The sequence below is a fragment of the Desmodus rotundus genome, chromosome 9 (genome assembly GCF_022682495.2).
Source record: "Desmodus rotundus isolate HL8 chromosome 9, HLdesRot8A.1, whole genome shotgun sequence".
Lineage (NCBI taxonomy): Eukaryota > Metazoa > Chordata > Mammalia > Chiroptera > Phyllostomidae > Desmodus > Desmodus rotundus.
The window spans coordinates 76,344,342-76,360,646 of NC_071395.1; the positions used below are offsets into that span (position 1 = coordinate 76,344,342).

General features: G+C 39.5%; 1 protein-coding gene across 3 annotated transcripts in view; it reads left to right on the plus strand.

Annotated features, from left to right (window-relative positions):
• SMG6 (SMG6 nonsense mediated mRNA decay factor) overlaps nucleotides 1-16,305 on the plus strand; it is a 225,743-nt gene that overhangs the window by 14,802 nt on the left and 194,636 nt on the right. For all 3 annotated transcript variants that reach the window (XM_024565177.3, XM_053911107.1, XM_024565176.3), the window contains exons 7-8: nucleotides 1,661-1,771; nucleotides 2,177-2,389. In XM_024565177.3, the coding sequence (XP_024420945.2) occupies nucleotides 1,661-1,771; nucleotides 2,177-2,389 (324 nt within the window). The remainder of the gene's footprint in view (nucleotides 1-1,660; nucleotides 1,772-2,176; nucleotides 2,390-16,305) is intronic.

Sequence of the window (16,305 nt, forward strand, 5' to 3'; positions counted from 1 at the left end):
ATATTAAAATTTCTAATTGTAAAATGTACATAAAATTTGCCATTTACCCAATTTTTTTTGAAAAGATTTTATTTATTTATTCTTAGAGATTGGGGAAGGGAGGGAGAAAGAGAGGAAGAAAAACATCAATTTGTGAGAGAAACTTTAATTGGCCCTGACTGAGGATTGGGCCCACAAACCAGTCATATGATCTGACTGGGAATCTAACCAGAGACCTTTTGGTTTGTGGACGATGCCCAGCCAACTGAGCTACACCAGTCCGGGCCCATCTTACTCATTTTTAAGTGTACTGTTTAGTAGTGTTAAGTACACTTACATTGTTGTTCAACCAATCTTCAGAACTCTCCTCATCTTACAGAACTGAAACTCTGTACCTATGAAACAACTATTCCCCATTCTTCCCTCCTTGTAGCCGCTGACAACTGCCCTTCTACTTTCTGTTTCTATGAATTTGCCTACTCTAGGTACTTATATAAGTGGAATCATACAGTATTTAGTATTTGTCTTTTTGTGACTGACTTATTTCACTTAGCCTTGTATCTTCAAGGTTCATTCATGTTAGAGCTTGTATTAGACTTTCCTTCTTGGAGAGCATTATGCTAAGTGAAATAAGCCAGGCAGTGCGGGGCAAATACTATATGATCTCACCTTTAACTGGAACATAATCAACAAAAGAAAAAAGCAAACAAAATATAACCAGAGGCATTGAAATTAAGAACAATCTAACAATACCCAGAGGGGAGGGGGCAATGGGGGAAGGGTTTTCAGGAAAAGGGTTTTATAGTAATAAAGGACACATGGACAGAACCAAGGGGGGAAGGTGAAAGCAAGGGAGGGAGGTGAGTTTGGCTGGGGTAGGGGAGAATTGGCAGGGGGGGGGGGGCGGGGGCACTGAAATGCAGACAACTAATTGAACAACAATAAAGTAATTTAAAAAAAAAAGAACTTCCTTCATCTTAAGGCCAAATAATTCTCAGTTGTATGTATGTACAACATTTTGTTTATCCATTCATCTCTCAGTAGACACTTTCACCTTTTGGGCATTATGAATAATGCTGCTGTGAACATGAATGTACAAATATCTCTTCAAGATCCTGCTTTCAACTCTTCTGGTGTATACCCAGAAGTGGAATTTCTGGGTCATATGATAATTCTCAGTTTTTCGAGGAGATCTCTCATTTCCTCATCTCAAATGAGAATAATAATAATAACTATGTAGCAGTGTCTTTAGTTTAGAGATAATATCTATGAAGTGGTGATCTCTTGCCTTATTTTAGTTATGCTTACTCAGTGATATTGCCATTGTTATTTATAATTTTTAAAAACAATAAATAGCTAGGTGACTTGAACATTTTTTTTTCTCTAAAAACAAGACATAATTGGCTTTTATATTTTGCGAGGCTCTTTATTCTGTTTTTTTCCCGTATGAATACTTGGCTTAGAGTACCTCTGCATATAAGGAATAGTATTGTGCAAGAAAAGATCTCTCTGGTGTAATTGCCATGGCTTCTTCCATGGATAACATCCCGATTTTCTTACTGGAATTCCTCACAGCTTGGGGCACAGGTTGGGAAAGATAGTAGGGTGCCCTGGGTCAGCTGACTTAGGCCAGACTCACAAGAAAATTGGTTGACTCAGTGTCTCTGGCCTCTTTCCACAGAGGAGGAAGCTTGATGCTGTCTATTACTATATGCGCAGTTTAGCTGCCAGCAACCCTATCCTGACTGCCAAAGAGAGTCTCATGAGCTTGTTTGAAGAGACCAAACGAAAGGTGAGTGGCGATGAGGCAGGATTATTCCTTCCTAGAAAAATGTGTTTCTCTTAGTGCCTCTGTGTCCTTACGGGAATGACTAATAATGTGCTTAAGGGGTCTCCCTGGGCTGTACTGATGGGAGTCAGTCAGTGCCAATGCAAAACCAAACTTATCTTTAGGAGAGCTCTCTGGGGCCCTTGAGTGTACAGGTTTCATAGCATCTAGTTTATAGAATTAATAACTTTTATGAGACAAAGCAGATGGTACTCTGCTCCTTTTTTTATTTTAACTCTGCTACTTTGGAACGTGGCAGAGTTTTTACATTTTATAGTCCTTGGGCAACAAGCTCAGGTGAGGTAAGCACTTGTCTTTACTAGCTAAATCCCTGGAGAGTCTGAGCTTGTGTGTTTGTATGCTGTACAGGCAGAACAGATGGAAAAGAAGCAACATGAGGAATTGGAACTGAGCCCTGACCAGTGGCGGAAAGGAAAGAAGTCTACTCTCCGGCATGTTGGCGATGACACTACTCGCCTGGAGATCTGGATTCATCCATCCCATCCCCGGTCCTCTCAGGGCACTGAGTCTGGGAAGAATTCTGAGCAGGAGAATGGGCTGGGCAGCCTGAGCCCCAGTGACGTAAGTTCCCGAGGGTGACGTAATGAGCAAGATGAGCTGAGTAAGTGTGGGTGCCCTCGTACCCACAAGTATGAGGCTCACTGCAGTCACTGCATGCATATTTATTATGTGCTTCCCTCTCTCACCACTATGTGGCACTATAGAATTTAGTAAAAGTGATTTTTCTAAATGCAAATTTACTTAGTATAGGATAAAAATTTTTTGCTGCCTTAGGTTTGGGTGATCAGTATGATACTTTAGGATTCAGTGTGGGATTTTGGTGAAGCTAGGAAGAGAGAGCATAGTAGTTAGAAAACTACAAATGGCTAGTTCATTAGGCCTTGAGAGTAAAAAATTCATAGTGGGGTGGGAGGTGGGGTAAACTGGGACCAGGTCTTGAAGGGTTATGCAGTAAATCATTTGACTTTTATCTGAAGGTAGTAGGGAGCTACTGAATACTTTAAGTAGGGAAATAACATGTCAGATACATATTTTAGAAATATAACTCTGGCTGCATGTGAAAAGTTTGGCGAAGAGTAAGACTAGAAATAAGAATAGTAGGTGGGTGCTACAGTAATCCAAGAGGTGAAGAGGATCTGAACCAGGAAATAGCTTTGGAGATCGAGAGAAGTGAACAGATACGAGGTATGTTAAGGAGGTAGATATCCAAAGGACTTGATAGGGCATGAAGCACTGTGGTAGAAGAGGGAGTCAAAAGTAGCACCTGGGTTTCTGGCTTAGAATCTGGTTGGATGATGGTCCATTCTCTGAGATAGGGAATAAAGTTGGTACTAGTGGAGTTGGTTTTAGGAGAAGATGCTGAGTTTCATTTTGGACATGTTGGAATTTTTATAGGACATTGAAGTGGAGAGTTTTAAAGGCTAACAGATATCTGAAGCTGAGGAAAGTAGTCTAGGTCAGAGGTGAAGATATTTGAAGATATCCTCTTATAGATACTAATAAAGTCATGAGAGTAAGATACAATCCCTTTAGGAAAAAACAGAATAATAACTAGGTTAAAGATCTAAGAAAAAAGGAAATAGAAGGCAGGGAGAGGTCCTTGCAGAGGATGGGAAGGGAGTGGGATTCAGAGTACAAGTGAAGGGACTAACCTAGAAGAGGGTGAGAGATCCTTCTTTCTTATGCTTGAGGGAAAGGAAGAATAGATAATTGGGGTTGCAGATAGGCTTGTGGGTATTGTAGGAGGAAGATGAGGGAAGGCCTTTTTTTTTTTTTTTTTTTTTAATTTTTTATTGTTATTCAATTACAGTTGTGTGCCTTTTCTCCCCATCCCTCCACCCCACCCCAGCTGAACCCCCCCTCCCTCCCCCACCTCCACCCTCCCCCTTGATTTGGTCCATGTGTCCTTATAGTGGAAGGCCTTCTTTAAAAGATTTTATTTATTTATTTTTAGAGAGAGGGGAAGGGAGTGGGGAAGAGAGGGAGAGAAACATCAATGTGTGAGAGATACATTGATCAGTTGCCTCTCACACACTCCCAGTTGGGGACCTGGAGGCCCACAACCCAGGCCCTGACTGGGAATCAAATCCGTGACCTTTCAGTTTGCAGGCTGGCACTCATTCCACCAAGCCATACCAGCCAGGGCGAGGGACAGCCTTTTTGATGTTTTCTATTTTCTCTTTGAAGTTGGAGGTATGGTTGTCTGCTAAGAATGAGTTGGTGATGGGATAGGAAGACTTTTTCCTTTGTGGTTTAATTTAAAATTTTCATTTATATTTCTATATTTTTCTTAGTCTTTAGCTGTTTTCTGGATGACTTGAAAAAGTCATTGCATATAAATGAAATACCAACTTCCTATGTGCCATAGTGTGCATGGGTCCCCATATGTTAAGGTATTTATGAGGAGTTGCTGCAGTGGTAGAATCCTTCACTGCTGCCTTCTTCTAGTTTGGATATTACAGTCCCTGGACACCTATTTGAGTAAGGTAAATTGTTCTATTGTGTTAGTTCCACTGTCTAACAATCTTTAAAATGAAAGTAATAACGACAATAAAGCCATTTTATGGCTTTCTTTGGCCATGGCCTAAAGGTTGGAGATTATCCCTCATAAAGGTTAGAACTAATCTTTTATAGTTACAACCTTTCTCTTCCATTAGGTGTTTAATTTATTTTTTAAGTAATGTGTTTATAAGTTTGTGTTTTTATTCTTATGTGCATTTGAGAAAAGGCATTTTCAGCATGTGAGCTGTCATTGATCCATTATAATTTTATTAATTATTTTTAACATACAACTATGTGAATATATAAAAAACTTCAAATAATTACACATGTATATAGAGTAAAATGTGATAATTTTGTTTTCTGAACTGTTTGTGAAACTGTTTATATATTTTCAGTCTATACATCATATTTGAGTAGTTTTTACTTCCCTTAATTTCTTTTAAATTTACATCTGTGAGTTTGGGCTTTTAGTTCTGGACTATCAGCCCTTGAGGCAGAAGTCTGCAGTTTCGTAGCTCTTCATTTATCCAGTCAGGAAACCACACTGTTTTTTTTTACCTGCTTTCTCAGGCCCAACTGAGCCTCCCATATTATTTTATTTCTTATATTAGTCCCCAAGAACTCAGCTTGCTTTTTCTGTTCCTCAGAACTTACAGTTAATGGGAGTGGGGATTTATTCACATATATTTGAGTGATTAGGCATTGGGGATACACAGATTAAAACAACCAAAAATGATCTTCAACCTCAGGGAGCACTCAGTCATGTGGGGAAGACCCAGCAACATAAAGATATAATTATAATGCAGTGTGCCAACTGCTGTGAAAAAGGTAAACATGAGAGGCTGAGGGAGCATGCAGTCTGAGCACCTAGTCAGAACATGGTTAGGGAAGGCTGGGATGGAGAAGCATTTTGTAGCTGAAGGATGATGTAAAGGACATTTCCACTCAGAGGCATGGAAGCTTGAAAGAGGCATGAAGGCTTAGAAAACTCCAAGTAGTTCAGTGTAGCTGGAGGCTAGGATGTGGGACGTACTCTTCCTAGAGACCTGAGTCATTCTTTACCCCTTCTTTTCCTGTACCCCCACATCCAGTCAATACCAAGAGCTGTTGAATATACCTACTCAACAGAATTTGAATCCATCCACTTTTCTCTGTTTCCACTTCCACCATCCTAGTACAAGCTCTCACTTTAGAAATCCACAGACTATTGAAAGAAGTTCCTGATGGCCTTTCCACATTATTTCTCGTCCTCCTTTGGCCTTTCTTTTTAGACAGTAACCCAAACCTGATCATGTCACTTCCATACTTGAAAGTCTTTAGTTGAATCTGTCTGTTCTTAGGATTAGGTCCAGAATCCTTAGCATAGTCTATGGGCCCCACATGATTTAGCTCCTGCTGTTGCTAACCTTATCTTATACTTCTGTTTCCCTCTTTGTTGTTCTCTGGACACACTGCCTTTTTCCTTGAAGGGCCCATGCTCTTTTTTGGCCCTCTGGCTGTTGGACATTCTTTCAGCCTGCAATGTTCCTCTCTCCTTATCAGTCCCATTCTTAACTTATCCTTCAATCCGCAGCATGAATATCACTTCCATTGCCAGGTAAGCTTTTCCTGATTCTTGAGCCTGTTTTTTTTCCCTTTGTAATATCAATTTCTTTCTTTCTTTTTTTAAAGATTTTATTTATTTATTTTTAGATAGAGGGGAAGGGAGGGAGAAAGAGAGGGAGAGAAACATCAATGTGTGGTTGCCCCTTGCGTGCCCCCAACCAGTGACCTGGCCTGCAAACCAGACATGTGCCCTGACTGGGATTGAACCAGCGACCCTTTGGTTCACAAGCCAGAGCTCAATCCACTGAGCCACACCAGCCAGAGCTCTTTTTTTTTTTCCAAAGTATATTTTATTGATTACGCAATTACAGTTGTTCCATTTTTTTCTCCCCTTTATTTCCCTCTGCCCTGCATCCTGCTCCTGCTCCCACCAGCATTCGCCCTCCTTAGTTCATGTCCATGGATTGTACATACAAGTTCTTCGGCTTCATCTCCTGTACTATTCTTAACCTCTCCCTGTCTGTTGTCATTTTACTGTTCATATTTTTGATCTTCTTTTTTTTCTTAGATAAGTGCTTTTAACATTTCATGTAACAACGGCTTAGTGATGATGAATTCCTTTAACTTTTTTCTTTCTTTCTTTCTTTTTTTTTTTTTTTTAAAGAGGGAGAGAAACATCTTTTTGTGGTTGCCTCTTACACACTCCCCACTGGAGACCTTGCCTGCAACCCAGGCATGTGCCCCAACTGGGAATCGAACCAGCAACCCCTTGGTTTCCAGGCCAGCTCCCAATCCACTGAGCCACACCAGCCAAGGCTGCAGTCCTTTAACTTGACTTTATCTGGGAAGCACTTTAACTGCCCTTCCGTTCTAAATGATAGCTTTGCTGGATAGAGTAATCTTGGATGTAGGTCTTTGCCTTTCATGACTTCAAATATTTCTTCTCAGCCCCTTCTTGCCTGTAAAGTTTCTTTTGAGAAATCAGCTGATAGTCTTATGGGCACTCCTTTGTAGGTAACTGTCTCCTTTTCTTTTGGTGCTTTTAGGATTCTCTCCTTTTCTTTAATCTTGGGTAATGTAATTATGATGTGCCTTGGTGTGTGTTTCCTTGGGTCCAACTTCTTTGGGACTCTCTGAGTTTCCTGGACTTCCTGGAAGTCTTATTTCCTTTGCCAGATTGGGGAAGTTCTCCATTATTTTTTCAAAAACGTTTTCAGTTTCTTGCTCTTCCTCTTCTTCTGGCACCCCTATGCCAGATGTTAGAGCGTTCAAAGTTGTCCCAGAGGTTCCTCAGCCTTTCCTCATTCTTTTAAATTCTTGTTTCTCCATCTGGTTGGATGTTTATTTCTTCCTTCTGGTCCAAACTGTTGATTTGAGACCCAGTTTCCTTCCCTTTCCTGTTGGTTCCCTGTATATTTTTCTTTATTTCACTTTGCATAGCCTTCACTTTTTCCTCTTATTTTTTGACCATACTCAACCATTTCTGTGAGCATTGTGATTACCAGTGTTTTGAACTCTGCATCTGATAGGTTGGCTATTTCTTTATCACTTAGTTCTTTTTTTGGAGTTTTGATCTTTTCTTTCATTTGGGCCATATTTCTTTGTCTCAGCACACCTGTTATGTTGTAAGGGGTGGAGTCTTAGCTATTTGCCAGGGTGGGGCGACCTAGGTTGCTGCATTGTGGTGCTGTATTTGGGTGAGGGGTCTGAGAGGGAACAATGCCCCTGCTTGGCTTGGTAGCTTTCAGTCACTTCCCCTGCTTCCCACAAGCAAATTGGGCCCTTCTGGTGCTGATTCCCAGGTGGGTGGGTTTGTGTACATTCTAGGACCCTTGTGGGTCTTACTCCAGCAAACTCCTGTGAAGCTGGGAGTTTCTCCCGCTACCTCAACCCCCTCAGGTTTTTCCAGCCAGAGGTTTTGAGGCTTTCTTTTCCTGCGCCGGAACCCTGTGTTGTGTGGACTGCCTCACTCCCCAGTTGTCCCTCCCTCCCGGTTTATCTGCACACATAATGTGGGACTGCCAGCCGCAGCCTCGCTCACCCCAGTCCTCCAGCCGATGACTTGCTGTGGGTCCTCTCCACCCCAGCTGCCCATCTCCTCCTCTCCTATCAGTCTGAATGAATGTTTCTTCTTTCATTCCTTGGTTGTCGGACTTCCATACAGTTCAATTTTCTGGCAGTTCTGTTGGTTTTTTGTCTTTAAATTTGTTTTCCTTTTGGTTGTGTGACGAGGCAGAGTGTATCTACCTATGCCTCCATCTTGGCCAGAAGTCATATCACATTTCTTACTCAGTAATTTTAGGTTCAACTTTGTTATTGTTGGTTAGGTCTCCCCCTTACCAGATTTGAACTTCTGTGAGAGTGGAGTTCATGTCTGTTGTGGTGTTCACTGCTTTATGCCCATTGCTTGCATGTAGAAGATGCTAAATAAATCTTAATTGAATATATAAATGAGGGGAAGAACAGTGAGGGATGAGTCTGGAGAAGATAGGAGGGGTCAGATCCTTTATAAATATTGAGAAGTTTCCATTCATGTATTGAGGATTTTAAACAGGATAATATCAGATTGTATAATAATCATTCTTTTTCAATACTTCTAGTATTGGAAAGATTTAAAGGGAATTTTAAAAATTGCAGAAGTACTCCCAATTCATTGTATCTTAAGCAATAATGTACTAAAAGTTTAAAGTGACAGTCACTGTTATTCTTGTCTTCAGAGATACAATTAACTATTTGATGGAGATTCTCCCAGACCTTTTTGTAAGCATTTATATGTGTGTACATATGCACACATACTTGTAGATACATGAAATATATTTTTAATAAAATGGGATTATACTACATATATTAACCTGCAGTTTGCTTTTTCAAGTTATTGTCAGTTCTGCTATAATGTCACATATACATTTCTGAAAATCACTGCACTATGAAAAATCACACAATAAAAACCACAGAGCTTATGAGGAAAATGGGGTTAGGGGAACAACACTCAAAAACTTCCTCAGTGACATATTTTTTAAAAAGTTATGAACCTAATAAAATAGTTGTACAATTTTATACATGTTCATTGGTTAAGAAATAAGGTAAATACTGTCTTGAAAAAGACATAAAGTTTGCCTGTAAAAGTGGGCTTCAGAAGGATTGCAACTTCTGAGTTACTGTGAAGTGGTGGCTATTCGATATTAGATGGGCACGTTAACACCAGACGTGGATAGGTGTGGCTTGTAATTCGAGTTCGTGGGTGAACTGCAGTGGCTGTTTTGTGTATTCCTATGCAGCTCAGTTCAGTTGGGTTCAGTTTTCTGTGTTCACCTGATGTTTCTCATAAACAAAGTCAAGCATCAGCAAATGTAAAATTTGTGTTGTGGTCATATTGCTCCCTAATATGTTGATCACAATGGAATGAATTCTTATTTTCAAAACAAGCATTGTAGCAGAATTGACTTTATTTCCACTAAGAATACCTTTTCTTAGTATGTTCTTACTATGGCTGCATGATACCCCATTATAAAGATGTATATCATTTATTTAACTCATGTGTATAATTTAAATATATGCTGTTCATTGCTTGTTCATTTTAGTTGTCCTTTTTGGGTGATTAGCCTTAATAGGAATTGTTCCTTTGCCAACTCCCAGAGAGTTTCTAGCATAAACTACTAAAATTCAGATCCATGAATAAGAAACAAAATTTGGCTTCAGATGGATGTTAGTAATGATAGTAAACTCTCAAGTACTTTGTTATTTCTCTGCCAAGCAAGGGTTTTGGATCTCTTTGTGAATTTGAATGGCTGCAGGAGGTTAGCTTGTGGGTTGTTGGTTTTCAGCCTTGAGATGTGGTTTGGGTTGCACATGCAACCTGGGAAGGGACTGCCAACCTCAACTGTAAGTGGCGTGCTCTTAAACTATTGAGACTTCCATTTAAACTCTTCTCCTACCAGCTGGGCCACTCAAATTTAATTCACCAGGGTTCCACGCATTTTTTATTTAGTAGATAAGCCTTCTGGTATGCTTCAGTTTCCTTTGGAAATTGAAAAGAGTAAGGCTTAGCACATACTCTTGTTGCCGATAGTAAGTTAATTAAGGATATTAAATGATAGCACCAGGAATAATTTTCACACTGAAAAACAAAGGCCTCTGATAGAACTACTGAGGATTTTCTCAGACCTCATTTCTTCATTAGCATCTTGAGTAGAATGTTACACTTGTGTGTCTATTGTGGAAAAATGAGCAAATAAGAATGGGAGCCTTTGATGTTTGTCTCTCAAACTTCAGTGAGTTCTTGTGTTCTGGCATGGTTTGTTTTACCATTTCCAGCATTTTCACCAACCAACTATGACTGTTGTACCTACAACATGCTTGGTGCTGTGTATAGAAATATGTCTTTAGACAGGTGAAATGTCATCGGATATTTGGCCAAGCTCTTGCCAAGTCTTCCTTCTCTTTTGCCCCTCTGGACGTGTGTTTGGGTGTTCATACTGGGCTGTACAGTAGCTCCTAATACCTGTTATTTGGCCTCTTATTTGAATTTTCAGCTTATTTCACCCACCAAATGATATTGTTTGCTTTGGTCTTTAACTTTTGTTCGTTTTTCTCCTTACATTCCATTATTTATTTTGTTTATTTGCATAGTATCTGTTTTAAGGACTGTTCAGGTCTGGAATTTAATGCAGTCACCTCTGAGTTTTTGGAGTAGAAGGCTATGTTGCAGGTCCAGTGTTTAATGACACTAAAGTTTAGTTTACCTGTCCTACTGTGCCAGCCTTGTGCTAGGATTGTAAAAACGAATATGACATTGGTATTTCCTTTGAGAGCTTAGAGTCCAGTGCATGGGTCAGCAAGCTTTTTCCTGAAAAAGGCCAGATAATGATTATTTTTGGCTTTGCAGGTCATGTGATCTTTGTTACAGAAACAGCTCTGCTGTTGTGGAGCTGGAGTAGACATAGACAGTACATAAATGAGTAAGTATGTCTGTGTTCCAGTAAAGCTTTATTTGTAAAGACGGGTGGCAGGTTACATTGGCCTATGGGCCTAGTGTGCCAGCCTCTGGTCTAGTTGAAGGAATGGCTACATAAACAGAGTGTTTCAGAGTACAGTCAACTATTGTTATTTGCATCAGTTATATGCTCTATAAAGTTGTCACAGACACTGAATTAGTGAATATTGAACCATTGCGCCTAAGGAAAATGCAGGCTAGGTTCCCACAAGCCTCTGGTTATAAGAATTTCATCAATACACAACCTTGTTTTATGTATGTTTTTGTTTAAAGACATACCTTATTTAATATTGTTGTTGACTGATTAACATTGAACTCATGGCCAGCAGCACTGTAAGTCATGTTCAAACAAAACTTGTGTGACATGTTTCTTTCCATAAGGCATGTCACAGCCTTCTTGTACCTACACAGCATTTCAGCACTACATTTGGGGACCATTTTAATCAACGAAATCACCAACAAAAGCACAAGAATGTGAAAAATGTGGCACTAAATAGGCCATGAAAAAGATAATTCTTTACAGTACGAGAGCTTGAACAAGAAGTCAGAGTCACCTATTTGACCTCAGCTGGGAACATGTGTATTGGGCAGCTCGAATTTTTTGCCACTTTGCATATGTCCACAAATGATTGTGAAAGCACCATGAGTGCAGATTTTGGTGTTACTAGTCAGTTTAGTGGGACGTGAATTCACAGTTTGAAATCCGCAGTTAATGAGGACTGACTTTTATAGTAAAAGTTCTGAGGGAGGTATGCATTGGCTATCGTGGAAGCCCAAAGGAGGGCCCTTGGTCCAATCCCGGTGGAAGCATGGGTTTTGAGGAGGAAAGGAGAGCAAATTCAGAAGGCTTCCTGGAAAACTTAACTAGGCAGAGTGCGGAAAGACTGTTTCAGGTAGAAAGAACAGCATGAGCAAAGAGAGGAGGTGTGACACAGCAAGGGGTTTGCAGGGTAGCTAAATCTGTGGTCACTTGCAGGATAATGTGAGAAAGTTTGAATGGTAGAGAGATTGATGACTCTTGCATTGAAACCACTTTCTTGTTTGGTGCTTGGTATGCATGGGTGGTGATCAGTGGGCTTATTCTGGTAATAATTTGTTTCTGGAATTTCTCATTGTTTACTTGTGTCTGTATTGTTAATTCAAAAGCAACACCATTCCATTCATTAAAATTTGTAGGGTGGGGCCCTGGCAGGGTAGCTCAGTTGCTTAGAATATACTCCTGATACACCAAGGTTGCTGGTTTGATCCCCAGTAAGGACACATGCAGGAATCGATCAATGAATGCATAAATAAGTTTAGCACCACATGGATGTTTCTCTCTCAAATCAATAAATAAAAAAAGTTAGAAAAAAATTTTGGTAGGGTGGAAGTTGACTGAATGTTTTGCCCCATAGTCTGCTGATTAAAATTTGAGGGCTACTCTTTTATTTATTTTTTTTAAAGATTTTATTTATTACTTTTAGGGAAAGAGGAAGGGAGGGAGAAACAGGGCAAGTGAAACATCAATGTGTGGTTGCCTATTGCAGGCGCTCTACTGGGGACATGGCCTGTAGCCCAGGTATGGGCTCTGACTGGGAATCGAACCGGCAACACTTTGGTTCACAGGGCTGCACTCAATCCACTGAGCTACACCAGCCAGGGCCTGAGGGATACTCTTTTTAGACAGTGCCTTTAGGCATTCTGAACTCAAACATACAGAAGATCATCTCTTTGTGTCTTGGTTGTTGGAGGAAATTGCCACTGGCTTTGATTATTAAGTAGGGCAAAGTTTTTCTTCTTTTCATTTTGATATTTTTATCGCTTTAAAAAATTTACAAAGCCAGTGCATGCTTATTGTAAAAAAAATTGGAAATTCAGACAAACAATGTGTTTTTACCACCTAGAGATAATCACTATTAATGTCTTAGGATATGTTCTTCTTGCATGTTTATACAGAACACAGCATTTAGACTGGAAATGTCTAATGCCATTAACCTGGGAAATCAGAAGAGAAAAAATGTACAATTATTAACCCAGAATCTGGTTGAGAAAGTGGTATTCTAACTTTTTAGGTCAACACAGTTGTCTAAATCTTGCTATTTATCAAAATAACACAATTAGAGTGACACTATAATGTCCTCCCTCTCATGTACAAAAAGAAACTTCTCAAGACACATGAATAAGGAAGAGTGAGTTCAAGAACCATTGAATCTGAAAGTGCCCATTTCATGAAGAAGCATCTTGGACTAGTGATAAATTGGGGCATGAGTGATAAATATGAGGCCCTTTGGGCATAGAAAGTTTGTGACTTTGTAAAGCTGGATTTTAGCTGAAGGAATTTTTAGGCAGTAATGTTGGGGTTGGCTTCTAGGTTGGCTTCTAGGCTTCTAGGTTTCAATCTCTAGGAATAGAGACTGAAAGATCTAGTGAAGACATGATTGCCTTTTAAAATATATTTTAATTAAAGAATGCCCTGGCTGATGTGGCTTAGTGGATTGAGTGCTGGCCTGTGAACCAAAGGGTCACTGGTTGGATTCCCAGTCAGGGCACATGCCTAGGTTGTAGGCTAGGTCCCCGGTAGGGGGCACATGAGAGGCAACCACGCATTGATGTTTCTCTTCCTCTCTTTCTCCCTCTTTTCCCCTGTGTCTAAAAATAAAGTAAAATAAAAGTCTTTTTAAAAAAAAGGATATATTTTAATTAAAGAAATATTTTTAATAGGGAATATAACTATTATGTGTGCTTTTGTATGCGTGTGTGTATATGTCTACAAAGGTCTCTCTTTTCTTACATTGTTAGTGGTATATCATACACATTGTTATTTACCTTTGTTCACCCCATCCCCCTGCATATTACTATTGGATTTGAGAGATCCTTTCATGACCAGTTGCCTACAAGTCCATTGTATCTCTTAGAGGCTGTCAGCTTGATAGCTTTCATTAATTTTATTCAGGCAGGATAATAGAGGTTAACAGTTTGGGCTTAGGAAAGTCCTAGGTTCAAGTCCTAGTTTTATCAGTTATTAGCTTTGAGATTTTGGGCATTTTCCTTAACCTGGTGGAGTTTTAATTTCCCGATGTGTAAGATCAATGAGATAATGCATGTAAAAGGATGAATGGCATGTTATAACTTCCTATATATTGGTGGTGGTAGCTGTTATTTACTTATTTATATTCTTGTTATAATGATCTTTTAAGCTATTAAGCTTATTTTTCCATATTTTTTTACTGTCTCTGACCAAAACGAACAATGAAAATGAACATGTGTATGGTGATTCACAAACTGATAGCCCACTGTCTAGATACAGACCTGTTTTTGACTGGAAGAGTTTCATTTAATAATGAAAAAATTTAAAAATGCAAGAGAAAACATGATAATATAATGAGCCTCCACACACTTGTCACTCATTCAAGAGTTACCAAGATTTTTCCACATTTGTTTCAGCTTTCCCTTTTCCCCACCCCCATTGAAGTATTTTATTTTATTTAATTTTTTTATCCTCATCCAAGGATATGTTTATTGATTTCAGAGAGTGAGGAAGTCATGGGGGATGGAGAGAGAGAGAAGCATCATTGTGAGAGAGAAATATCAATTGGTTGCCTCCAGTACACACCCCAACTGAGGATTGAACTTACAACCTAGGTGTGTGCTCTGACCAGAAATTGAACCCACAACCTTTTGGTGCATGGAATGACGCTCCAACCAACTGACCCACCCAGCCAGGGCCCCTTGAAGTATTTTAAACTGAACCGTAGATATCACATCACTGCATCTCTACGTATTTCACTTACATAGATACTTTTAAAAATTAATGGACATTTCTTACATACCACAGTGCCATTGCCATGCTTATTCTTGGCATCATTCAGTATCTGATCCATAACTTCATTTCTGAGGTTATCTAACAAATGTCTTTTTATAGTCAATTTGTTCAAATCAAGATCTACATGTTGTGTTTGATTGTTTTGTTTCCTAAGTCTATTTTAATAAAGAAGCAGCCTGCATTCAGTTTTTAAAGATTTCTTCATGTCATTAGCTTGTTGAAGAAGCAAGTCCTATAGAATTCTTACATTCTGGACTTCTCAGTTTCCTTGCAGTGTCCCTATTCCCCCCACATACTCCTGTGAGAGTTAGCTCTAGAGACTTGGTTAGATTTAGGTTCAGTCTTTTTGGCAAGAGTACTTTGTAGGTGGTCCTGTGTTGCTTCATTTTGCACTGCATTAGGTATCTGATTATCTTTCTTTTAGTGATACCAAGACTGATCAGATGGTTCAGGCGGTACAAATAGTGGCTTTTGTTTGTTTTGTTTTAAAATTTCAGTCAGTTGCTAACTAACCACAAAATAATCAAGATCTGGCAATGATTTACCAGAACCTAGTAGCAGCTACCCCCTTTTTGAAGGGGCTTGTGTTCTTTAGTTTGTCACTAGCCCCTATGCTCTCCTGTACTTGCACATTGCTCACTTAACATCACCTGTGTAGGCATTAAGTTTTGTGACCCATGCCTTAAGAGTGCCTCCAGAATGGGTTACTGAAGTCCAGGTTTTAAAGAGCTATTTAAGTTGTTTCTCTGAGATTTTTTCCCCCTTTACTTTATTTATTTATTTAATGTATTTATGTGATTCTTTTATTTTTTAATATATTTTATTGATTATGCTGTTACAGTTATCCCATTTCCCCCCTTCATTCCACTCCATCTTGCACACCCCCTCCCTCCCACATTCCCCCCTATAGTTCATGTCCATGGGTCATGCATATAAGTTCTTTGGCTTCTACATTTCCTATACTATTCTTACCCTGCCCCTGTATGTTTTCTGCCTACCATTTATGCTACTTATTCTCTGTACCTTTCCCTGCTCTCTCCCCTTCCCAGTCCCCTGTTGATAACCCTCCATGTGATTTCCATTTCTGTGGTTCTGTTCCTGTTCTAGTTGTTTGCTTAGTTTGCTTTTGTTTTTGTTTTAGGTGTGGTTGCTAATAACTGTGAGTTTGTTGTCATTTTTACTGTTCATATTTTTTATCTTCTTTTTCTTAGGTAACTCCCTTCAACATTTCATGTAATAAGGGCTTGGTGATGATGAACTCCTTTAACTTGACCTTATCTGAGAAGCACTTGACCTGCCCTTCCATTCTAAATGAAAGCTTTGTTGGATAGAGCAATCTAGGATGTAGGTCCTTGCCTTTCATGACTTGGAATACTTCTTTCCAGCCCCTTCTTGCCTGTAAGGTCTCTTTTGAGAAATCAGCTGACAGTCTTATGGGAACTCCTTTGTAGGTAACTCTGTCCTTTTCTCTTGCTGCTTCTAAGATTCTCTCCTCTTTAATCTTGGCTAATGTAATTATGATGTGTCTTGGTGTGTTCCTCCTTGGGTCCAGCTTCTTTGGGACTCTCTGAGCTTCCTGGATTTCCTGAAAGTCTCTTTCCTTTGCCAGATTGGGGAAGTTCTCCTTCATTATTT